Consider the following 24,575-nt stretch of genomic DNA (forward strand, 5'->3'; position numbering starts at 1 on the left):
ATCATGCCGGGGGAGGATTAAAGGGTAAGGGAGAATGAGAAAGGTGGGCTACTTGGCAGGTCGGGGGGAACTGGCCAAAAAAGCGGAACGCTAGCTATTTCTCCTAAAATCGGCTCCTTATTAATCGCAGACCTTTTGTTATTATTCATAATTAATTACAGTGTCGAACATTCTATCTGCCCATCTAATATTTTTACGGTGTTTCTATGTAGTTGTTCATATGTTCTGGTTGATCGACACGCGAGCCAAGACATTCCCAAGGTTCAGGGGAGATCATTCTATCAGCCCCGGTGGCCCTGCTTGGCTTTATAGTGTATCATCATTATTCTCGACTCTCTCTCTCTCTCTTTGTCTCCTTTCCCCCTCATTTTGTACAATAATTTACATTTCCCTTGATTCCATGTGTCCCGCTTTCCAGAATTAGTTTAAGCTTGAAGCAGGGACTGGTCGAGACTTCTCAAGTTCCTCAATCTTGTCGTCAAGAAGGGCAATTTCAGCATCGATACTCAGCAGCTTTTCACTCAACATATCCCTGTATTCTTGATCGGAGAGTGAACGGAGTGGGATCCATTTAGATTCAGCCATTCGCTGCATCAGAGGTTTCGATGTCTTATGGGCATTTTCCAGTTGCCACGCGTCCACTCGGTTGAAGACGCTCTGGCCACAGTAGCCGAGTATTGAGAAAATGATAGCCCCCGGAACCAGCCGGCCTCCTGTATAATTTGGTCAGACATGATGCCACAATCTTACCATCCGTGCTTTGGGTGCGGGATACAATACCCATCAACTTCGTCACACTTCCGCCGGCAATGCCACCGCATAGAGCACTCGTGTAGATGCGCTCCTTCAGGGAGGCTTTATCTTGGTAATGATGTTTAATGATGTTACTCCGTAGCCCTGTCTCCAGTTTAAGGTTAGACATCAGCAAAATAAACATAGGGTGTCTCCACATACACCAAAAGGCTGAGCCGCATGCAAACCAGTGGATGCCACATGACAATGAATGAATCATGGGATTGGGAGATCGGATAACTCCGGCGGCTCCTCCATAGATCAGGCCAGCAGTTCCTGGTTGAAAAATCAGCACTTCACATTCAGGGACTCCTTATATCTATCTTCAAACAATCTTGTGAAGGACAGATACTAACCGCTGAGGGCTCCGACTTTGGCTGCAGACAGGAGGGCGCTGGACTGGAAGTCTTGCACATATTTTGGTTGGTCGCCCATCTTTTGTTCAGGTAGAGAGATTCATGAGTTCGAAGGTCATAGAAGGGTAAGGTACAATAATCGAAGCACTCGTCACAGCAGCAAACCAAGTCAGAAAGACTCTAGTCACGTGCCCTGTCCATGGTTCCTGGGTTATGTAATGGCATCACTCAGCTTAGATAGACGAATTAGGGCAAAAGCAAGCTGGTTCAGATTGTGGAATAGAAAATAGAATCCAAGTAGCTTGTTTTTTTTTAAGTTCTCGCAATTCAGCAACTGAATTTGATTAACGATGTTGGAGAGAAGTGGTGGATGAAGAGAGTCAAGATCCAAAGATGTACCCCCGCATTGCACATGTCCAGCAAATGATCATCTTCAAGACCGGCAGCCCCACGATCTTTATTTCTCCTTGGGACTGTTCTTGCCTTTTCCTAGTGGCTCAAACGCCAACCCTCCACTTTGACACGGGGTATAATATCTAGGAACAGCCTATTACTACGCCAAAAGACTCAACCGGTGTCACGGCTCGGATCTCTGTTCAAGCCAGCTATGCAATGTCATTCCATCTTGTTGTACAAAAATTTAGAAGTCAGGCCAACGAAGCATATGATGGACATCTACGCCTGGTCGTACGATCTTCAATAATACAATATCTCTATCCATGTCTTCGCAGTCTAACCAGAGTAGCCTCTGATCAACGCTTTAATCCAAGTAATCAGTGATAAAACCACAGTGCCACTAACACTCGTTCTCCTTGATTTATTGTGACTTGACAAGAATGGCATTCTGTTTACAATCCAATAATTATGGCAACCATGGCTACATACGTTGTCAAAAGGGCTAGATAATAATCCCTACGGTTGATGTAGAGGTTCTCATGCAGTTCTCGTATCTTGACATGTGTAAAAAGACCCCCTTCCCAAAAATATTAACACCAACACCTAACATGCATATAGTAATGTGTATGCAAGTTCATCCGAGAGGCTCCAGGATAATTATATCATGTCGAACTAAGAGCTGAACGATCTTTGAAGGTTGGACTTGTTGATGCCACTGATTCTGACAGGTTATTGAGGCTACTGCAACCCGATTCCCTGTGGGATGACAGAATGCTAGCCAATCAAGCTGCAATAGGGATGTAGGGGTGTACTTTGGACTGGTTTGGGGGTAGATGTTTGATATATATTTTTTGCCGAGTCTGAAGAAGTCCACTATTGTCCATAGATGATGTACAAACTTGGAACGTCTCACATTTTTTCTCCTTAGAAGCAAACAACAGCATGAGTAACCTATTAAATCCACATACTTTGCCAAGCCCGAGTGAAATACAAAGGGATTCGAAGATAAATCGTATTCAGGTATAGACCGATCTCGCGGCTCTGATTGGGCTAGCGTCATCACTAAAATTTTAGTAACCCGTCCACATCCATGCCGCAGCCGACTTCCCCTCTACCAACTTTTCCACTGTGGGTTTGCAGATATTGAACCTAACACACTTAACTCGAAATTTGATTCTTGGTCTTCTCACCAGGTCTCTCTAATTCTTTGAATTTTCCTTCTTTCCAATCCTACCATCCGAGAAGCGCGCACAAATCCCGGCGCGTTTCCCCCAACCTCAAACCGCAATCATGGGTTCGTTCCAGACCTTACATTTTCCCCAGGGCATCGCCCTCCCGCGAAAACTTGCATGGGCTGATTTGCTGACATGTTTCAATGTTAGCTCCCAAAGTAAAAGCCCAGAAGATGTCTGTGAGCACCTTCTTGGCGGATGAAAGTAAGTTACCGGAAAAATAAAAATTTGGATGAGATGAGGTGATTACTGACGACTTTAGGCCTTGGCTCTTGGGCCGATGAGATGGAGGATATGCCTCTTCCTTGTAAGTCGCAGACCGCCCCCGCTAGGAAATTGCGAAACTGTGCTAACCAATTTTATAGCCAGTATGTGGTGTGCCCGACACTCAACATGCTTATCGTTAATTCGAACCCTTGCTAACAATATGGACAGCCCAGCCTTTGACATCCACCTTTAGCCGTCGCCCCGCAGGTGATTCGGCATTCGGCTCTGGCTCTGGCTCTGGCGGCTTTGGTATGATACCTCCCGCGCCAGATATACAGAACAGGTTCTGACAGATTGAATGATTAGAGCGCGAGCGTGGTGGATATGCCGTTCGGGAGCCTCTTGACCTCCCCACTCAGCCCCCGTACACTTGCCACGTTGGCAACCTCTCCTTCGAATCAACTGACGCCGATATCTCTGAGTTTTTCGCCGGATGTGGCGTGACGAACGTTCGTCTCGTGGAAGACAAGTTGACAAAAGCCCCTAAGGGTTTCGGATATGTCGAGTTCGAGACCGTCGAGGGTCTACAGAAGGCTCTGGATCTATCTGGCTCGTCTTTCCAGGGACGTTCTATCCGTACCAGTGTTGCGGAGCCTCGTAAGTATCGAAAGGTTGGTGGTTTTCTTGGAAAGATCTCGACTAATAGGTTACATTAGCCAAGGAGTCTCGCCTGGAAGGCAAGGATCTTGACTGGTCCCGACGTGGCCCCCTCCCCGAACTTCCTCAACGCCGTGTGCCTGAGCGCTCCAACTTCGGACGTGGCATAGATGCCGGCTCCGATGCGGGCAGTGACCGCGGTGGCCGCCGCAGCAACTTTGAGTCCGATGGAAAGCCCCGTGACTTCAACAACTGGGAGCGCAAGGGGCCTCTTTCACCCTCTGCCGGTGGCCCGCCCCGCGAGGGTGGCCGAGAGCACAGCAACGACGGACCTAGTTCAAGCTTCCGTAGAAACGAGGCCGCATGGGGTGAGGGTCGTACTCAGGATGAGGGCTCGCGCCCTCCCCGCCCCGAGCACGTTCGCCCGGAGCCTACACCTACTGCTGCCGATATGGACAACCAGTGGCGCGCCAGAATGCGCCCCGACGAAACTCCCAAGGAGCCCATCAGCCCCGTCTCCCCCTCTGCCACCCCTGCCGTTCCTGCTAGCCGCCCCAAACTGAACTTGACGAAGCGCACTGTTTCAGAGAACCCCACTCCCACCTCAGCCAGCAGCGACTCCAAGGCCAGCCCCTTCGGTGCCGCTCGCCCTATTGACACCGCTACCCGCGAGCGTCAGGTCGAGGAGAGACGCCAGCTTGCCATCCGCCAAAAGCAGGAGGCTGCCGAGAAGGCCAAGGCCGAGAAGGCTGAAAAGTTCGCCGAGAAGCAAAAGCAGCTTAAGGAGTCAGCCCCTGCCGTGGACCACAACGGCAAGGATGTCCTTGAGACCCCCAAGGGTGGTGGCAACTTCGAGATCCTCCAACGGGCCGGTGAGGATGGCGAGTTGACTGCTGGCAAGGAGACCGAGGAGACGGCAGCTGCCGCTCCCGTCGAAGCCAAGAAGCCGTCTGCAAACGGCTGGAGAGCTCCGGCCCCCGAGGCTGGTGCTGGCGGTGACGACGAGGGTTGGAGCACGGTCAGTGTGAACAAGCGCAACAACCGCCGTGGACAGACTGGTCGTGGATTCGCATAAACGTATCGATACCCCGAAGCAACGGCCGTTTCTTTTTTTTGCCCTGAGCCTTGGAATTACCGGTACGCAGGTGGGTTAATTCTGGACGAGGTTCATTCCCGGTCTTGGTGCGCTGCTCGGTCGAGTTACCTTGAGTGGTGCACCAGGATAGGTTTGGCGCTCATAACCACCACCTGCTTCCGCCACTTCTCAGTGCCGGACGTAGATTGCTTTTTCTGATTGAGCTTTATTCTCCTTTCCACCCCTCTTTTGCCCTTTGGTTTCATGATCTCTTTCCCTTTTCCGTGGGCTAGATTTTTCGATCTACACCTAGTCCTCGCTTCGATGATCTGGCAGTCCGAAAAGTTTCATTCTTATGTCTTGTTCGCTATCTAGCTATTATTCCCATGCGTGACTCAAAGTGATCTGCCCATGACCATTACAGCCGATGCGAAATGAATACTACATGTTCCATTTTATTTCCCCCCCGTCTTTTTCCTCGATTTTCTTGTTCTCTCAAACTTCTCCTCTCTTCCGTTCGATTGACCACGGGTGGTCCCGTTTCTTTCTCGTTACTGTCTGCCGTTGGGACGTGGGGAGTTGGAGTCTTTGAAGCTCTCCTTTCTCCGTTCTCGGTCATGCGAACAAGATAACGCAACGAGAATAGTCATTACGAGTACCCCCTCTCATGAGCATAACGTTGACGAAATCAGTTTCTGTTCTTTGCTCTTCCTTCTGTGACTGTTTCTAATTCAATTCTTGGGGATCCTTGCATGGCAGAGTTGTCTCGATGGTCCTTGCTCCATTTCTCCGTACTAACCTTTGAGTTGAATTTCCGCTTAGCATAGAATGAAATGCCCGCCTTCACTGACAGTTTTGAGGTTTGTAGAATGTTCAGGGTATAATGTAGATTTTGTAGACCGTGGGAGGCTAAAGACATACTGCCAGAATACATGTATGTTTGTACCACACAGTAATGTACTTCCCTGACTGCACCGTCTTTTACATCCCTGACAAGGGTTCCAAAACACTAGTGCATCAGAACGTGGACGATCAGTTTCCCTTGAAGAAATAGGGGAGGTTGGATCTTTTCTCATGGTAAATACTCGCTGATACGAAGTAGCTGACTTGTATGCACAGATCTAATTTTAGCTGCAATAGCATCAAGATTCAAGACAGAAAAAAAAATAGTTCAGATTTGAGGTAGCTAGGTAGTAGACTATTGGATCAGGCAAGGGTATATAAATAGGATCCACTAGGCTCAAAGGGTCCGAACGAGGTCGATAAAACAACATCATCGAGGATAACTGTGAGATATGAGATGTCCGAAGTTTAGTATTTAGGTAACTGTACTCTTTTTCAAATGGTTGTTTTCATTCCTAGTTCAGGATCCATTTCACTCCATTTCACTCCATATCTACCATTCATACTATTTGATGAGATCATTCAGGAACCAAGGAGATACAATTGGCCAAGAAATAAAGTGGCCGGTATGGAATTAATTGAAACCCCTTCCAAGGGCCAGGGATTATGACTTTCAGCCTTTGAAATTTCTTTTTCCCTTTTTGAATTTATTTCCTTAGTACTGAAGTTCTTCAAATGCTCTTAAAATCCCGTCAGATCATCGTTGCAATCTTAGTACTCCGTACGCCTAATTCATTTTAAATTAAACCCTGACAATCCCGGGGTAAGCCCCATGCTGTCATGTCGACCACCACAACCTCCCTCACTACCACGCTTGTCGCACCGGCCATGAAGGGTGTCGTTATATCAGAAAAACAATGCCCCATGTGTTGGGGTGAAGGATTTCCCCAAGATGGCTCTGGCGCCCACGATAGAATCCATGAGTTGGAGGGACAGGTGCAAGTGTTGACAGTGCGTGCTTCCGCTACAGGTAAGCCTTTCCAGGACTTTCTCTCTCTGCAGACTACCATACATAAGTATAGCAATGAGATCGTGTATTTACAGAGAAGTCAAGAGTTTTCTTTCTTCTTCCCATCCAACCCTTGAAAAGAAGAAACTCTTCGCTCACCGCATCGCAAACAGCTGCCAAACTTGGCGAGTACGAAGACGAAATCCGACATCTACGCTCCTCCCAATCCCAAGGACCATACCACACCCCACAAGGCAGCTCTTCATTGGGGAGACCCCCTTCTCAAACCGACCATTCCTCACCACAGCGCCCAACATCCTCAAAATCTCAATCCCAATCACAAACATACCACAGCCGCTTCACAAACCTAGCCTCCCTCCTCCCCTACCGACGCAGCAGTGCAACACCCGCAACACCCCCCGGTACCGTTCTCCCAAGTACCCCGACGGCGCTCCCAACACCCCTCACACGCATGTCCCCCGCGAACATCGAGCACACTACCGAGCTGCAGGATGCGCTTACGCGCGAACAGAGATTGCGCAATGCAGCCGAGTCGCAGCTTTCGCAAGCAAGTACTGAACTAGAGGAATTGACGATGCAGCTTTTTAGCCAGGCGAATGAGATGGTTGCGGAGGAGCGGAAGGCTCGCGCGAAGCTGGAGGAGAGAGTTGCTGTGCTGGAACAGAGGGATATAGAGAAGCACAGTCGGTTGGAGAGGTTGGAGAAGGCTGTGGCGCGTGTAGAACGGTTGAGGGCTTTGGTTAATCATAAAGATGCTTCGACTGTTGGATCTGAGGCCTTTGGTTGACATGTGGGTTTCCTTACTATTACGACTGGTACGATTGGATTATTTGATGATGGAGATGATTGGGCGTCTCAATAGAATTTGGGGTCTGGATTCCCTGATGTTCGCATTTGGATCAGGGTATTGTGGAGTGTACAGTTCAGATTGGCCTTTGTATTTTGGTTGTTTTTGCCAACACAATGTGAGGGATTCTACAGAGCAATTGTATTTGATCTATCATGAAGTTTCTGTGATTCTTCGTAGAGAGTAAATATAAGACAAGTCCCAAACTACACTGACAAGAATGACCCTAACAAATGACGTGCGTCGAGGTTGGACTTCCCCGCAGTTCCGAGTGGCTTTGACAACGTACTCCGCTGTTGAACTTCCGTTAATAGAACCAGAAGCACTGGAAAAGGAACATTTGACAGTTTTGGATAAAAAATTTGTTTTTTCTTTTTTTCACTCCATACATCCAACGATGTCTATCGGCGTGGCTATCATCGGCAGTGGTACATACATCTCCTGCACACTGAATATGCGCATTGGCTAACATCAACAGGCATTTTTGCGAAAGAGCAGCACCTAGTATGACGAACCCTCCAATAGTGCTGTCTTCTACATAATCCACTTTACTAACTAGTCATCCAGCCCGCCGTCCAAGCTGCCTCAAACTTCCAGCTCAAGGCCATCTATTCTCGGTCCCTGAAGTCAGCCCAGGACCTTGCTAGCGGCATATCTGAAGTCGATCTCTACTCCGAAGACTCAGGATCTGACAAGTCCTATGCCCAACTACTGGCTCGTTCAGATATCGGTGCCGTGATCATTGCGTACGGACCCCAATTTCTCTAGGTTCCACTCGAAAACAGCAAAGGAACTTACTCTCCACCCTAACAGCCTTCCCATTTTGGTTCAGCCGGAGTTTATTCGGAAAGCACTACACGCTGGGAAGCATGTCTTATCCGAGAAGCCCATCGCTAAGGATGTTGCCACTGCCCAGGAACTTTTGAAATGGTACAAGAGTACTATTGATACCAGGAAGGTCTTCTGGGCTGTCGCCGAGAATTTCCGTTTTCTCACGAAATACCTCTTCGCGGCAGAGCAAGTCCAAAAGCTTGGCAGGGTCCAAAACTTTCGGGTGAACGTTCATAGCCTGATGGATGAGAACAACAAGTACTTCCGTACGTTCAGTCCTGGTTGAGGCCCTACAAAGAAGAGAGTACGGAAACTAACTATATTGGAACTAGACACCGCCTGGCGCAAGACTCCTAATTACCAAGGCGGATTCCTTTTGGACGGTGGTGTACACATGATTGCTGCGCTGCGACTGATTCTAGGCCCCACGGAGCGTCTTAGCACTCTGTCGGCGCAGTCGCAGTTGCAGCAATCATTCCTGCCACCGGTTGATACCGTGGATGCAGTTACCAAGACTGAATCTGGTGCTACAGGCATTATCTCGTTATCGTGGGGATCATCATTTAACGATCATGTGTTCGAGGTTGCTTGTGAGAAAGGACTTGTTACCTTGAACTTCGATGATGTAACAATAAATGGAGAAAAGCACCATGTTGAGTTTGATGGCCGGGGCGTTGTGCCAGAGGTGGCGGAGTTTGCAAACTCAATTGTGAGTGGAAAGCCTGACATCAGACAGTCTGCTGAGGAGGCATTGGCGGATCTTGAGATCTTGGAGCAGATGTTGCGGAGTGGCGAGAAAGATGGCGAGAAGGTTCAGTTACTTTTGCAGATTTAAATGCTAGATAGAAAACAAAATCATTCTAGAACCAAATTCATAAAATACCAAGACATATTGAAGTACTAGTATGAACGGGCAGCATGAAGAAATCGGAGAGACCACGAACTACCGTTGTATAGAGCATCTCCAGATATTACCCAAAGAGGAGTAGTAGGGCTAGGGCTGCTGCAGCCCTAGGCTGACATAAGTGGTCTTCTTTCGCTTAGTTCGCCCAAAGCGCACTAGTGTGGGTCTCCCACTCTGCTGCGGGAGAACCTGAGAGAGAAGTTTTCGAGATTGAACTCCGACCCGACAACTCTCGAACGCCCGGCGAGACCCAGCAATACCGACAAGGTCAGTCACCAAATGCGCAATATGGTCGATTCATTCACTAATTTTTGAATCCAGATGGTCGCCGCTAAGCAGCACATCCCTATCGTGAAGAAGCGTATGTTCCCGATTATCTGTTCCATCCCTTTTCGTGCCCGTGCCCTGGATGCTCTCGCCCTTCGATCGTCGACCAAATGAAACAAAGAAAGTTCAGCAAAATGTACCAAACGAAGAGAAAAACGTTGGGGAATTGCTGCGGAAAAATTTGAAAAAATTATATCCAACAGATGTATCGGAATCGAAGGGCGACATTACCCGCAGGGCTGCTGAGGCTGAAAAGGAGCACGAACTTTTAACATGTACGATCGGAGGACTGACATCGACAACTAGGCACGAACCGCTTCAACCGTCACCAGTCTGACCGGTTCATGCGCGTTGGCGCCTCGTGGCGCAAGCCCAAGGGTATTGACAACTGCGTTCGTCGCCGCTTCAAGGGCCAGATTGCCATGCCCTCCATCGGTTACGGTTCCAACAAGAAGACCCGCCACATGATGCCCTCCGGCCACAAGGCTTTCCTCGTCCACAACACCAAGGACGTCGAGCTCCTCCTCATGCACAACCGCACCTTCGCTGCTGAGTACGTTCTGCGCCACCAGAGCAATCTTGATTGCTCTTTCAAGATTGCTCTCCATGCGTTTCTTTCGCTAACCAGTTCTACAGGATCGGCCACGCCGTTTCTTCCCGCAAGCGTGTCGAGATTATCGAGAAGGCCAAGGCTCTCGGTGTTAAGGTCACTAACCCCAAGGGCCGTGTCACCACCGAGGCATAAATGGAATAAACCTAGTTTGTTTCCTTTCAGTTGGGATTGGTGCACGAGGTCGGGGTTTTTGTACGGCGATACTATCTCTCTGGCGATTACGAAATTTAAGGATTGTGCTTGGCATGTCCGGCTCGGGCCTTGTCATAGTGCCGGGCGCTGTGAAGCGAGAGACCTGTTCTCTGAAATGACAATAAAAATTACAAAAATCCCTTTGGTTCACTCCAAGTCATTTCGCGTGAGGTGCACCTTCTAATTTGGTCTTGTACACATAGTTGTATATCTCCAGTGTAGTTCAAGGGATGTACGTAACCAAACTCTTGTAACCCGAAAACAAGTGAACCTCGACACCTTTCCCTTCTATTCTCATCCCCTACCGGATATATCCCTATCCAACTTGAAACGCCCCTTAACATACCTTCCGTTGATCAATATCACTCGTTTCAGATCATCGGACCCACTTCTAGTGGTGACGTACTCCACTCGCCCAAAAAAAAAAAACACTGGAGTTCCGAGACCAGAAGCACAACATAGGAGCACAGGATCAGGGTAGAATCTGACAATGTGAAGGCAAACATCTTTTATCCAGTTCAGTTCTCCACGTCTGATAAATCCTCGAGAATCATGGTGCCACAATAGCTCTGGTTTGAATGTCATCTAGGATGTGCACGAGCCTTGAATTTGCATCAGCCCCCCACGCGCCTGTCACTTAAAGAACTTGGAGAACCCCCCCCTCCTAAGGATTCCCTCATCGTCAATGTGTTATGGTAGGTCTCCATCTGGATATGGAGACCGATAGATCCTTCCATATCCATCAAACCCCTTTCTTGGATTCTCTTCATCCCTATCTCTAGATTCCTACAAGCCCAATATCCGAAAATGCCCTCTCTCCCACACCGATATAGTCGCTGGGTACTGATTCTGGGCCCAGCGATTCTACTCCTTTTAATACTCCAATTTATCCACGCCGACTTCAGCTCCAAGATCACGCGGGACGTGATCGAACCGGCAATCGGGCTAACGATTGATGTACACAACGAGACCGAGGCAAAAACGGAAACCAACCATGTACCATCATACTGTCCAACGGATACAGAAATGGACTCTGTCCTGGTAGTCGTCAAAACAGGCATCACCGAAGCACAAGGCAAAGTCCCCGTGCACTTAAGAACGACCCTCCGCTGCGTGCCACACAAGATAGTCGTCTCGGACTTCGAAGAAGAGATAGCTGGTACACGCACACAAGACGTCTTCCTCAACGTCTCCGACACCCTCAAACAAACCAACGAAGACTTCGCCCTATACAACCGCGCCCGTACAGGCGGCCACACAGCTCTGACCTCCGAAGACCACACGAAAGTTGTCAACGGCCCATCGGGCATGAGCGACAACCCGGGCTGGAAATTGGACAAGTGGAAATTCCTTCCGATGGTCCATGCCGCGCGACGCGCGAAGCCAGACGCCAAGTGGTTCGTGTTCCTGGAAGCAGACACGTATCCAATCTGGCCGAATCTGCTCGGGTGGCTGGCGCATTTCAACCACGAGGAAAGACTGTATCTGGGGAACCAGATGCAGATTGGGCCTACGGTATTTGCGCATGGTGGGTCTGGGTTTGTACTTTCACATGCGGCGATTCATGCTGTTGCGGATTTTCATCAATTGCATATTGAGGAGTGGGATGATATCACGGATCAGGAATGGGCGGGGGATTGTGTGCTTGGGAGGGCGCTTGCCGCAACTGGGATTGAATTGACTTGGTCCTGGCCGCATGTTACCACGGAGTCGGTTTGGGAGCAGGACATGTTGCATGAGGGTTTTGGCAAGACGCCTTGGTGTTTTGCGCCTTTTACTTTTCACCACATGACGCCGGCGGATGTGGATCGGTTTTGGGAGTTCGAGCAGCAGTGGTTTGCAGGGGTGAGTTACTCTCCTTTTGATTGGATTTTCGCCTTTTTTGGGGGGGGCTATCCATAGTGGGATATCAGCATGCTCATCCTCGTGGAATATTTGAATATGCCACTGACGAACCCTAGACAAATTCAGGCGTCCTCACATACAGTGATATCTTCCGCCACCTCATCCGCCCAACACTCACAGACCACCTAGACAACTGGGACAACTTGGCAAGCGCAGGCGACGATATTGAAGATAACAAGGGTCCAGAAACGCCTACTTCGTTTTCCGCCTGCGCGGACTACTGCGCCACAGACCCAGAGTGCATCCAATACCGCCTGACAGCCGACTCGCGCTGTACGACGTCTAATGCGGTGCTGCGCGGAAAGCCCCAGCCCGGCACACAGTCAGGGACGATGCTGTGGCGGGTTGATGCTGCGGTAGAGCAGATGGAGGAGTGTGAGAAGGCGTTGTGGGTGACCAGCTAGGGTTTTAGACTCGCGGGTTTCATTATTGCGTCCGTTTTACCGTTGGGATGCATTTCTGGGCGTTGAGCGTTGAGCATTATATTTTGGTCTTCAGTTTTGTATCAAGGTTAAAAGGATAGCGGCCTTTTATCGCGTTGGCTGAAAAGTGACACAGGCAAATAATTGTAACGAATGGGATGTTTGTTGGGGATGGATGGTGTTTAATGAGATCTCGGGACTCGTCATGTCCAGCTTCACGCTGTTTAGAGAACAATTCAGGCAAGAGTTACCAAACATCTCTTATGAATCTGGCTGCTCTTTGTAGGAATTGTGCCTCCGAGCCCTTCCGATTAGGGGTTAGCATGGTCTTGTTCTTTTGCCCGCGGCGTTTTGACGCAAAGGTGAGACCAATTGAAAGAGGGGAAGAATGAGTCGGTCTTCGCTTGATAATTGTATATAGAATGAAATGGCCGGGGACTTACCAAATTTCGATCGTGTCTACAGGATCTATAGGAAAAGACATCAAGTTCAAAGTAAACAGACGAGGGTCTTGCCTATGATGTCGGCCCTCGGACAGAGAAACATTTCTAGACCCCAGATCTACAGGTAGTATGTCATACGAACAAACGAATTTTGTAGGATTGTACATATCTCTAATAAGGCTTCTAAACGCAGCAAATCTATATGCTAGGATGAAGACCATTAAATCAATGTATCGAAATGTCATGGAAGACCAAGACCAAGACCAAGACGCTATGCTCGCGAACTTTTCATGGCAAGTCAGCAGAGTGGTATCATCAAGACAAAGACAAAGACAGTCCGAGAAATGTGAGGTAAGTAGAAGGTATTTTCAAAAAAAAAAAAAAAAAAAAAAAAAAGGAACCCCTAAAAGACAACATCATTAGTTCGTAGGCGCGTCTGCCTCCGTAGCTTCTTGAGGAGACTCGTTCATCCCAGACCCGTTCATCCGAGACTCGTTCATTCTCGCAGCCTCGGAGATATTAACGAGACCAACACCTTCCAGAAGCACCGAGCCAGTCGTTGCATCTGCAGCAAGATCATCATCACCCAAGCCAGCCGGAATAGTTCCATTACCAAAGACAATCTCCTCGCCTTCAGCAGCAGGAACCCAGTCCGGACACTCGCGGGGACCCTCCATGCCCGCAGGAGGCAGCCCCCAGTGCGGCATGGGGCTACGATAACCCCAATCCCCATCTCGGTCAGCGTACGCAACAGCATGCAAGAAGATACCCAGCTCATGGGGACCCGGGTCCGAGTACAGCTCTGTGCCGCAGGTTTCACAGAGGTCGCCGGACAGACGCTCGCCCTTGCGCTTCGCATAGTCCTCAGCTGCAGCCATCTGCTCGCGGTGCATGATCTCGTTGACAAGCAACGGGTCGGTGTTCGGCGGGACATTCGGCGCCGCGGTCAGGTGTGTGCGATACGAGACCGTGTCGGGGATCTCGGTCTTACCCATGAGAGACAACCGCGCAACGATCTCTTCGTCGCGCTCTGCGGTCACCTCGGCTTTGCCAAGGTCAGGCCCGAACACACGGCGGTTGGAGTAGATGGGGTCGTTGGAGATCGGGTGGCCCAAGAACTGGAGGTGGACACGGATTTGATGGGTACGGCCTGTCAGCGGGAAACAGTGCACGATACTGTAGCCCTCGGACTCATTGGCGAGTTCGGCAGCTGGGGTAGCGGGACGCTCGTCGCCGCTAGCTGAGTCGGTCTCCTTGGCTACCTCAGGAGGGTAGTAAGCCAAGCGACGGAACTTGGTTGTCGCTTCTTTGCCGGTGGCACGCACACGGTTGAGACCCAGCTTCGGGCTGACCTGCATGATTGGCTGGTCGCAGACAACCACGCCGTCTGGGAACTTGCCCTTCACGCGTGCCACATACTCCTTTTGTACGGACCGGGCCTTCAGCGCAGCGGCCATTTTGTCGGCAGCCTTGGCGTGTTTTCCAATAAACATGATTCCAGATGTCAATCGGTCAAGTCGATTGCACGGACGAGGTAGCCATTCGGAGCTGCGCTCGGAGCGCAGGATTTCGACGACTGTGTTGAAGTAGTATCGACCTGCGGCGTGCACTGGCACGCCAGCAGGCTTATCGATGACAATCAGGTCATCATCTTCGAAAATGATTCCAATAGGAAGGCTTGTAACGGGCGGTTCATGGCGGTGGAGGGTGTGCGAGATGACCTGGCCGTTTTTAAGTATCGTTTCGGGGCGGGCTGTCACGCCGTTGACGTGTACAAGGCCATCCTCTAGGGCTTTCCTCTGATGATTGTCAGTTTACCATTCTCCTATATCTGGAGATCCATATTCTCCCACGCCTTTGACATACATAGTATTCTGGCTTCCGATCGCGAAACTCGGAAGTGAAAACCTCGACCACCTGGCGACCCCGCCATCGCTCCTTGCAGTTGGTGTTATAAGTGTAATGGTATGGTGTGACACGACGGAAACCACCTTCCAGATAGTATGGCGCAGGCCATGGATCGCAAGGGGTCACAAGTACATCGGGAGTCTTTTCGGGGGTCTTTTCAACTGGTTTGGAGGGGGTGACTTGATCGATGTTCACAAGGGCCATGGTGGGCAGCTTGAGCTTGCCTTGCCGAAGCAAATAGGCCGTTAGACGAGGTGAGGGAGCCAGATAGGCGACAAAGGTGACAGAGACTTGAAGAGAGAGAGAGAGAGACTTGAAGAATTTAAAAAAAAAATAAAAGAAAGAAATATCAAAATTAAGAATCAACGACCCCACATGAACAAACTTGATTGTCCAGACCCCCTCTGCGCCCCACAACTTGAAGGATCACAACCAATCAGAATACTTAGATGGCAAAGGGCACCTCCAAAAAAGAAATGCAACCTGTGGGATTCGAACCCACGCCTCTTTCGAGACCAGAAGACTCACTGAAACAGTGAAAGAGGCAATTCTCTTGAGTCTGGCGCCTTAGACCAACTCGGCCAAAGTTGCAATATTGGATGAGAAGTCCGGGGGATTTATACTCCTTAAGGAGTCTCAACCTGACGCTCAAGCGTAACTGGAGAAGAGACTTGCAAAGTATGATCGAGAGATCTTGACCGGCATGAAACAGATGGAGCTCCTTCCTTTGAACCCCCTTGTATTTTCCACCCTCTTTTACCTGTACACATCTATTCAGAATCTACCTTTGCCAGGCATCGTAGAGATATCCCAACAACGAACAACTGACGACTATCGGGATAATCCTTGAGAGTGTTGTTGCGGGAAAGTTCAAGCCTTCCACTCCTTGTATGATTTTCTTTTGTCTGACGTTCCTTCACACAAGTAAAAAAAAATTAATTTGATACGTATAGCATTCCCTATAAACGATGGCAAGGATCATCTAAATATCCTCATCTCAAAAAATTCTATCAAGTTGCAGAGCGTAGAGCCTAGCGTTCACAAGCACTTCGTATATTCACTATGCACCTCGACGTAGTGATCTTTTGACAGTGCCGTCGACCATAGCCATCCCGAGATCTGTTTTATGTAGCCCAGGATCACAAGGCATAGAAGCCTGCTCCCATTAATCGTGTAATTAGAGACCACAGTGAGATGAAGGGATTCTGTGAAACATTCACATTTGAATAGTGACTCGTGATTGCTTCCGAGGTCTTTCCCACCCCTTCTCTTATATCCTTCGAACTAAATCTGAGGTTTAATTAGAGAACCAAGTATTCAAAACTCCTAGTCGCCAAGTAACTCATTTGCCTATCAATCCTGATCCCATGCCACATCAGAATTTTACCGCAGTGTCTGAACGTAGGTATTCGAGACTTACTTATCCGATCATCTCCTATACATGATGTTTCCGTCCCTTGATGTAAATTGAACCAATAAACGCATTAATCTATTCATCTATAGATTACCCTTTCCAGAAATCTAGCATAGACCTGATGATGCAATAAGGCATGTCATACTTTATCACGAACAAAGATGGTCGTACATCCCCAGAGGATACACATTCAGTTCTACCATAATCCTAATTTAAAGTATTAAAAAGGGGCTCCAATAGCTTCAGCACTACCATCGAAGGCACTGGTCACAAGAGAAGACAAATATCCGAGTGACCAGTTCGATTTGGAAAACCCAGTCGGTAAAGTTTCAGCCAAAGACACGGATCCGGATACAGGGGTCGAATAAATGGGCGAAGCCCTGGGCCGTCAGTGAGAACGGCCAGAACCGACAGGCTTCCCTACCTTTTGAGCGAGTCGATCAAACAGCTAACGCCCCTAACCAGGCAGTCAAGAAGAATGAATCCAATATATAATACCCTCAAGGGGCAGAAGAGAAGAAAGAGTCCGTCCTCAACGGTTTCTTTACAAAGAGCCAAGCCAACATCCTAAAGGTTCCAGCTCCTACCACAAGCGGCAGAAGCATGGAGAATCCTTTCAAAAAGAGTGAAAAGGGCCCTAAAAAAGGCTACGATGATGAATGGGAACCAGAGAGGGAGTCCGACGTCAATGGAAAGGACGATCACTCCTGTGAAGTCCTCGGCGACGATAGAGCCATGGGTGACGACAAAGTCCCCCACTGGACCCGAAGGAGAGGACTGTTCTGCTGGCAATTTTCCTAATCAGATAGACGTTGAGGCATCCACAGCGGAGACGCTGGACCCCAACGGTCAACTTTAAAGACGATGAAAGAAGTCCAATTGTTCTGCAAGAAATGGGCTATTTCATGGGCGCTGTCAGCCATGTCTAAATTACACTTCAGCCAACAAAGCCATCATGATGATGAGGACAGTTTTGATGAACAAGTACCGCAATCACACATATATGTAAAAAGAGATAAGAAGGCCGTCCGACGATTCTTGGAATGATTGCATAGAAAAACCTGTTATCTAAACTAAAAGACGTCGTAAGTCCGCATCAGCGGCTAAATATTCTGGTCTTGTGCAGATTCATTTCCAAATCGATCAAACTGTGCTGTCATTGAGGATTATAAACCCCATGAACCCACATCAAAAACTGCAACTTTGGCCGAGTTGGTCTAAGGCGCCAGACTCAAGAGAGTTGCCTCTTTCACTGTTTCAGTGAGTCTTCTGGTCTCGAAAGAGGCGTGGGTTCGAATCCCACAGGTTGCACTTCTTTTTTTGGCCTCATCATTGCCCCCCAATCAGATCATTATTGAGACATCCACAGCTGAGACGTACTATGACCTTTTTTTTTTTAAAGGACAAGGTAAAGCTTTGTACTAAACAATAGAAATTGCCATGGCTCAAAAACAAAGGTGTGATCCCAGACGGTAGAGAACCCCCATCATCTGGTCCTAGAGGAATGGTCCCATAGGACTTGAAACACTAATAAAATAGAGAAATAGAGAAAAGGGTAGCCCTATATGAGATATAGAGAAGTACCATGTACTGATAGCTATTGAGCTCTTGGTGAGAGTAGAGTGCGCTAAAAAACCGGAAAAATTACACCACACTTTCTATCACCTAGATGTTTAACGTACACACAAAAGTAATTTAGAGTGTAGTACTAGATTTACAATAGCTAGATGGGACAGAGAGAGGTCGGTCTGACCACCTGCATTTGCATGCATCAAGTATTCTCATGCCATCGCTTCTCTCTAACACAAACCCAGTTTATTTGAGTGATGAGCATCTCGAAATTGAAGATAGAGATATGGGTCTGGGTACCTTTAACCGACAACAAAACGACAACGATGTAAGAGTCAGATGAGACGGCTATAGTAGGCACAGGCGTTGGCGCTACACTGGGAGTTATCTCGGCTATTCTAGGGATTGGAGTTTGGATTCTTCGAGGACGAAAAAGCCAAGGGAAGGATGGGGGGAAGGAACTATGCGAGCTCGCTGAAGCTCAGAACATTGCGTCGCGTCACGCAAGTTATGAGCTAGAGTCCAATTCTGTCTTTGAGACGGATCTCATTTGAAGGGCAAGTTCAAAACAGAAAGAACCAGTCCGGTTAGAAGGGCTAAGTGCACGATTGGTGGATTTGCATGCATCGGATGATCCTGTAAGTTTGGGGTATTGGAGTTCAAGTTTGAAATGTACTTAATGATAGCCTAGAAACTAGGCACAGCTTAGTCGCCTCTGGGTAGAAAAAAGTGACACGTAAGCTACAGCACTAGATCAGGTCTGCCATTTTTTTTTATGCGTTGAGTTTTTTCAGTCTGGGCTCGATATTTACACAATGCAAATCAGTTCCCCAAGAAGAACGATAAGAAGCCTCCAAGGTTGTCAAATCTGCGAGACGGATGAAACATGGTGGTATTAATTGGGTTGCATAAACCTCATCGATGTCCAGTGTCGAGCCTACAAGGGAAATGCATTATTTTTTTTACACCCACGATATTTGGTGGCGAAATCACATAATTCTCACTCTGTTCTTAGCAGATTCTCCCAATCTCAGGCCCATACTCTGTAAGATAAAGCCATCGATGTGGGTCGGCAAACCATTCTCCTAATGCGGACCTAGTTTTACCTCTCCAATGCTAAATCATCCTATTACTCCGTACTCCATAGTTGTGTACAATTTCGGTGGAATTGCATCTACGCCATCAACGCTGTAATTGGTCCCCTATCGGACCAAGTCTCCACTGACTTCATTCAAGAATAAACAACTTGCAAACTTTGACAATCAGTGAAAGACTCCACAGTCCCCACAAGTCAGTAATGAGTCCCCACGTGCCCACGTGGGCAGCTGTCACATAGATCATCTGATCCCATAGCAAGATGATTTCGCTTCCTTCCATGTCTATCCCAATGGTTTCAATGTCTCTGTTACCAGTAGACCATAGATCCCTTCTCATAGGGTACAAATTCCCCAGAGCGTGGGCAGATCTACAGATCGAGAACTGATCGACGATCGGAATCCCCTTTTCCAGTCCCCACATCAGTAAGACAAACTGGGACCGAGCCGGAGACGTTGAACGAGTGCTCCGTAAAGAACGCTCATGTTATCCACTTCAATGTACACGTATAGGGGTGGATGTCACAATGAGATCGGCGGTGTCATACTATCGGTGGGTTAGCATAGTGTTATACACTAATGAAGATCATGGGAAGACAATTGTGAATTATAGATACGGAGTCTTGAATTTCAAACCGAAACTCGAAAGCTTAGGATATCATATCGTCTGACACGCTAGCTGGCTCGCCCAATCACCCAAAAAAAAAAAAGTGAAAAATTCAGGCCAGAACTAACTAATAGGCCGATGCTTAGAAATTTACTCCGGAACTCCATATGTATAGTTATGTGACTCCCGTGCAATGTCCTTGTCTCCGAATGGTATCCAAAAAAAAAAAAAAAAAAAAAAAAAACGGCATTTACGTCAGCAGTAATTTGCAGTTCTTCCTTCGCACTCAAATCTGAAAACTTGGCCCAATTTTGTAATTTTCCAAATCCCAGGTCCTTTTCTCCAAGGATTGTGGAAATCAAAACCTAAACATCTATACACACGGGACGATTCACACACGGGAACCCCCTGAACTAGGAGGTCCTTACCAGCCACAAACCACTTTAAAACCCTTGGCAGAATTGAACTTGAGATTTAACCAAAAACAGTCTACCGGGAGTGTTTGGTCTAAAGTGCTGGATCAACAGACTCTGGTCCCTCTAGCTAGAACAGGACTACGGTGACAGCCTTATTGATCCAAATAGTTCGGGACCTTGTCCCAGTATTTTTTTTTAAAAAAAATACCAAAAACACCCTAAGAGACATCTTAGAAATAGTCTCGGGATCACTAATCTGCTCCGATGATCCAGCGCGGAAAGAGAGGAAAGAGCGGAAGAACCGTAGATTACCGACTGCGTGGTATAACAATTTTGTCGCATTGGATTTGGGTATTGAATAGACGATCACGTCTTAGATTATTCTTAAACAACCCCACCGCTTGCAGCGTCTCTGGTTCCACCGAGATAGGCTTTTTTTCATGTCTTAAACGAACGTTAAGGAGCAGATGCAGATCACTAGAGCGGAGACCAGCGATCACAAGCGGCTACAATACACCACGTGGCCTAACTACCTACCTATTTGGGCAAGTAGTGGCCCCCTTGGCGTAATCTTACTTCTAATTTGACCAGCGATATTGGGATACGGGGGTCGAAGTGAGGGAAATCTTTAGAGCAGGTCAATATGGATGTTTCAAGGCGAAAACTCAGAAGCCAAATAGTGCGGAGAATGTACGGAGGATATCTCAGGTGCTCTTTTAATTGCATGTCTCAGCCTAGATCGCCAATCTTGGATGCGGTGTCTGAGACCAAGTCCAGGAAGAGTGCAGTGGAAAAAGGGAAGACGCTAGAACACACTAAGAATTCCAAGACATTCCAACACTAGCTTTGAGCCTGTGCGATTGAATGAGATACGTGTTCATTAATTACGGTGTTTCTTCAATATCTGTTTCGATATTACCGTGACCTACGGAGGAACTAACTCCGTAAGTCATGCTGATTCCTTTCTAAGCCTCCCTTGGCATCCAGTGATTGTCTCACATGAGCCGGAATCATGCTTTCGGAGGCGAAATTAAAGAAGGTGGATCTAATCACTGCCATATCGTAGGTATCCTTCCAGGTTCCAGTTGACGGAGGTCATACTAGTAAGATTCCCGTCAACTGGGTACCTGTATTCTTCTTTCAGCTGGTCTCCGTACTCCGTACTTTGATCGCTCTCGATCAGCTACTTTTCTGCCAAAGCCTAAATCTCTGAGCACATGATATTGAAGAGCGCAAATTCAGAGTGGGGGAAACGTTCCCCGGTAAAATTGCTTAAAGATTTTTTTTTTTTTTTCAGCATGTCACCCACCATCCAAATCGGGACCACTGGCCTAGGTAGTAGAAAAAAAGGAACAACAGATTGTATCCCATATGATGCAAAATCAAACCGAATTTCGAAGACAGAAACAAACGCCGGTTGTTCTCTCAGAAAAAAACAGAAAATCTAGAATCCGCGTCCGCGACCACGACCACGGGGGGGACCTCCGCGTCCTCCACGGCCTCGTGGTCCACCACGGCCACCACCGCGACCACGGTCTGTCTCCTTACGCGCCTTGTTCTTGGGCTTGGGTGCGTCATCGACGAGGAGGGTATCAAGGGGAAGGCTGTCGGGAAGGATATAATAGCGAATCGTGGAACCGCGGATGTTGATAGTGTCGAGAGAGATGGTGTCACGGCCCTTGGGGGTCATCTTGACAGCCCGGAGAGAGGTGTTCATCTGAGGAGACACGGACACAATAGTGCCGTGAAGAATTGTGCCTAGATGAGGGTCCCAAGTTAGAGAACGCAGTTCTTTCGCCTATTTCGGGGGGTGGGCAATTTTTGGGGGAGGTTGGGTTGGGGATTGCGGGGAGTGCGCGGGGGGTTCTCACCATTCTTCAGCTCAACGGTCACCGTTTCGTTGGCGCATTTCATCAAAAAGCTAGAAGGATCATAACATGTCAGCAGGAGTGGGTTTGATGGGTGCTTGATGCGTCAAGCGGAGCTGGTGATTGCCGCGCACAATGAAGGTGGTCACATACCGGACGAGTTTCATGGTGGATCAGTAAGCTGCAAGCTGAGGACGGTCTCAATTCAATAAACTGTCAAGACACCAGCAGGGAGCTAAAAATTTGGGGGACAAAAAACGTGTTGATTTTGATGATGCTGTTGGACCACAGAATCAGAGAAGAACTGATCAGGTGAGCTTGGTCACGTGATCTGCACTTCACATAGCCTTGAAGTTGCGAGGTTCACTCTCCGCGCTTTCAACTTTCTCTACAATAGGGCAATTTCATGATACATACGTTTATCAAAAGAGAGAGAGAGAGAGAGAGAGAGAGAAAATGCTGCAACAGTAGACACCCCCGCATAACTTTCAACGGAACTAGTTCTGATCGTTTGTGGCATGCTCAACCCAATCTTCCATTAGTCTGAGTGGCGAGAAAAAATCGCGTTCCTAGGCTACTTAAGCAAAGTTAACCCGAGCATTGATCCATCCAAGCAAGTGCTGTAACTAGTTTCTCGTACCTGGTGATTTAAATGAGCTTCAATGGCTTTCATGCACTCACAATTGATGTGTAGGTGAGTAGTGTGCCCACATTGTATGGTATCTCATAGAATCGATGCAGGATCAACATGAATGCTATGTTCAACTCTTACCCAATTTACCTTAGTTATGGACCTGACTTTTGGCGCAGTGATATGTACAGTGAAGTATGCCTGCAGCCCTGACTGTCCCTATTACTTCGCCTTTTGTCAACTTTGTTATAAACAACAAATCCTAGGAACTCACAACCTAAATGAAGCGCCAAGGCTCGGTGCATGTTTGATTTCAAATCAATTCTTTCTTGTTGACCAACTGATCAACAGCATTTCGGCAGACTTGCAATCTATGCTAGCAGAACGAGAGAGGAATGGCCAATTATGTCTTTCAATAGCACAGACTCAATCCGACATCTCTAATCTACATATTACCGAAATATATAAGCAAGGCGTATTGAATAGTACAACTGTGTAAAAGTAAGCTGAGACGTTACAAATGCAAATAGCTTCCAGACCCCGAAGGATGCAGCAAATGAAACCGACTCAGTGAAAACTAGGGCAGCAGTTAAGGGGTTGACAGGGCCAGCCCTGGTCAGGTTTGTCATCACATATAACAGAGTTAGTCCCAGACCCAAGAAACTGAAGATCGTCGTATATCCCAACTTTAAAAAAAGGGTTCGGAAGATGGCCTTATTTCCTACTCCGTTCTCCGTACTCCGTCATCGGCCACGAGGCAATGATCAACCGTGCATTAGTACGGAGTCGAAACCGCACATGTCTTGAATCAAAGTGATACAGCTGCGGATCCCCTGTGGAGTGAGCCGATCATGACCGTGCCTGAGCCTATGTTGTAGGGGCGATTGGATTTTGGACACCCACGCCTGGAAATATTTAGCTTCGGGTGACAAATCCTAGGGCGCTAAATTAAAGTAGACCATAATATGACCCTAACAAATTAAATTTTTGGTCTTGGCTGTATTCTCTCCGTTTCTCTATGACAAGCTCCACTATTGCTTACAGTTTTGCCATTTTAATACATGGTTGCCTACAACTACCACGACCCCCAGCATTCTCGCTTATTCGTCGATCTAAGACCTAAAAGATCAGTTCAGTGGAAGTACGGAGTACTTGGGAACTAAATTCGGGAGCCAGGCATTACTACATATGATCCCTACTAGAACGGGATGAACTGGGGCCTGACTCGTAGCATTTATTTAGGGTATTTAATTATTACTAGGGATCATTTACTTATGTGGGAACATTTTACACTTTTTGAATTCTTTCCCTTTTTTTAAAAAAAATCAAAAAAAAATCAAGACCAAATTACTGCATTTAGTCCCTCAATATAACTATGGATATGATTTCTCCTAGAAAGGTATGGTTCGTAATGTAAACTCTTTTTGTTTTTCCAACGGCGCCTATGTGGGGGCCAAGAAGTGATAGGGGGACAAGCATCGGGCCGGGGATGGTGGAATTCACGACTTCAACCGAGTTATTGAGCAGTTTTTTTTTCGTATTTCCAATTTTACATTTCATTTTCGATTTACATAAGGGAGTTTCGGAGTTTCTAGCCACGCGCTAGACTACAGAGAGCGTGGCCCCCAATCCGCCCCCATTTACTATAATGGGGGCTAGAATTCAATGCCCAGGCCAAGATTGTCATCTCCCCTTAGGAGGATCATTACTGTACAGAATATAGCCCCAGTCGCAATCAGTCCCGAATCTTTTTTTTTTCCCACTAATCCTCTGTTTTACCCGTTATTTGTGGGGGTCGAAAGTCCAACTCTGCTCGTGATAGTTCCCATCGACCCACCTCATATGAAGATCCTGAGATTTCTTTTCTTTCTTTCTTTTTTCTTTTTTTTTCTTTTTCGTTTTCCTTTTTTTTTCTAGCTGAGCTTCTTATGGAGCCGAAACCCAACTACTCGCTATCATAGATGTAATTTAGACAGTGAACAAGCGGGTAGTAGGC

General features: G+C 47.7%; 7 protein-coding genes and 2 non-coding genes across 9 annotated transcripts; 5 read left to right on the forward strand and 4 right to left on the reverse strand.

Moving 5' to 3' along the window:
* Positions 1 to 420: 420 nt before the first annotated feature.
* On the reverse strand, positions 421 to 1,227 carry Pdw03_6342 (NADH-cytochrome B5 reductase; the record flags this gene model as incomplete). The annotated part of the gene is made up of 4 exons (XM_066101315.1): positions 421 to 713; positions 781 to 897; positions 955 to 1,068; positions 1,149 to 1,227. 4 exons carry the CDS (start codon positions 1,225 to 1,227, stop codon positions 421 to 423), a joined length of 603 nt encoding a protein of 200 aa, XP_065956398.1.
* A 1,607-nt stretch (positions 1,228 to 2,834) lies between these two features.
* Pdw03_6343 (Translation initiation factor 4B) lies at positions 2,835 to 4,715 on the forward strand (the record flags this gene model as incomplete). Its single annotated transcript, XM_066101316.1, has 7 exons — positions 2,835 to 2,838; positions 2,927 to 2,980; positions 3,039 to 3,083; positions 3,142 to 3,153; positions 3,212 to 3,292; positions 3,350 to 3,640; positions 3,700 to 4,715. 7 exons carry the CDS (start codon positions 2,835 to 2,837, stop codon positions 4,713 to 4,715), a joined length of 1,503 nt encoding a protein of 500 aa, XP_065956399.1.
* Positions 4,716 to 6,398: 1,683 nt separating this feature from the next.
* On the forward strand, positions 6,399 to 7,375 carry Pdw03_6344 (GDPGTP exchange factor Sec2p; the record flags this gene model as incomplete). Its single annotated transcript, XM_066101317.1, has 2 exons — positions 6,399 to 6,588; positions 6,741 to 7,375. 2 exons carry the CDS (start codon positions 6,399 to 6,401, stop codon positions 7,373 to 7,375), a joined length of 825 nt encoding a protein of 274 aa, XP_065956400.1.
* Positions 7,376 to 7,832: 457 nt separating this feature from the next.
* Pdw03_6345 (Oxidoreductase family, NAD-binding Rossmann fold protein) lies at positions 7,833 to 10,242 on the forward strand (the record flags this gene model as incomplete). Its single annotated transcript, XM_014680101.1, has 9 exons — positions 7,833 to 7,863; positions 7,914 to 7,939; positions 8,003 to 8,181; positions 8,249 to 8,532; positions 8,599 to 9,077; positions 9,330 to 9,437; positions 9,492 to 9,531; positions 9,804 to 10,050; positions 10,134 to 10,242. 9 exons carry the CDS (start codon positions 7,833 to 7,835, stop codon positions 10,240 to 10,242), a joined length of 1,503 nt encoding a protein of 500 aa, XP_014535587.1.
* An 867-nt stretch (positions 10,243 to 11,109) lies between these two features.
* Pdw03_6346 (Fringe-like) lies at positions 11,110 to 12,611 on the forward strand (the record flags this gene model as incomplete). The annotated part of the gene is made up of 2 exons (XM_014680100.1): positions 11,110 to 12,147; positions 12,264 to 12,611. The coding sequence occupies 2 exons, from the start codon at positions 11,110 to 11,112 to the stop codon at positions 12,609 to 12,611; spliced, it is 1,386 nt and encodes a 461-aa protein (XP_014535586.1).
* Positions 12,612 to 13,491: 880 nt separating this feature from the next.
* Pdw03_6347 (DRAP deaminase (Rib2), putative) lies at positions 13,492 to 15,184 on the reverse strand (the record flags this gene model as incomplete). The annotated part of the gene is made up of 2 exons (XM_014680099.1): positions 13,492 to 14,871; positions 14,939 to 15,184. The coding sequence occupies 2 exons, from the start codon at positions 15,182 to 15,184 to the stop codon at positions 13,492 to 13,494; spliced, it is 1,626 nt and encodes a 541-aa protein (XP_014535585.1).
* A 273-nt stretch (positions 15,185 to 15,457) lies between these two features.
* On the reverse strand, positions 15,458 to 15,571 carry Pdw03_tRNA96. Its single transcript has one exon. It is a non-coding gene; the product is annotated as a tRNA-Leu (tRNA).
* A 2,020-nt stretch (positions 15,572 to 17,591) lies between these two features.
* On the forward strand, positions 17,592 to 17,705 carry Pdw03_tRNA65. The gene has a single exon. It is a non-coding gene; the product is annotated as a tRNA-Leu (tRNA).
* Positions 17,706 to 21,524: 3,819 nt separating this feature from the next.
* Pdw03_6348 (Small nuclear ribonucleoprotein SmD1, putative) lies at positions 21,525 to 22,115 on the reverse strand (the record flags this gene model as incomplete). The annotated part of the gene is made up of 3 exons (XM_014680098.1): positions 21,525 to 21,838; positions 21,952 to 22,001; positions 22,102 to 22,115. The coding sequence occupies 3 exons, from the start codon at positions 22,113 to 22,115 to the stop codon at positions 21,525 to 21,527; spliced, it is 378 nt and encodes a 125-aa protein (XP_014535584.1).
* Positions 22,116 to 24,575: the final 2,460 nt, after the last annotated feature.

This window comes from Penicillium digitatum, chromosome 2 (genome assembly GCF_016767815.1).
Source record: "Penicillium digitatum chromosome 2, complete sequence".
Classification (NCBI taxonomy): Eukaryota; Fungi; Ascomycota; class Eurotiomycetes; order Eurotiales; family Aspergillaceae; genus Penicillium; species Penicillium digitatum.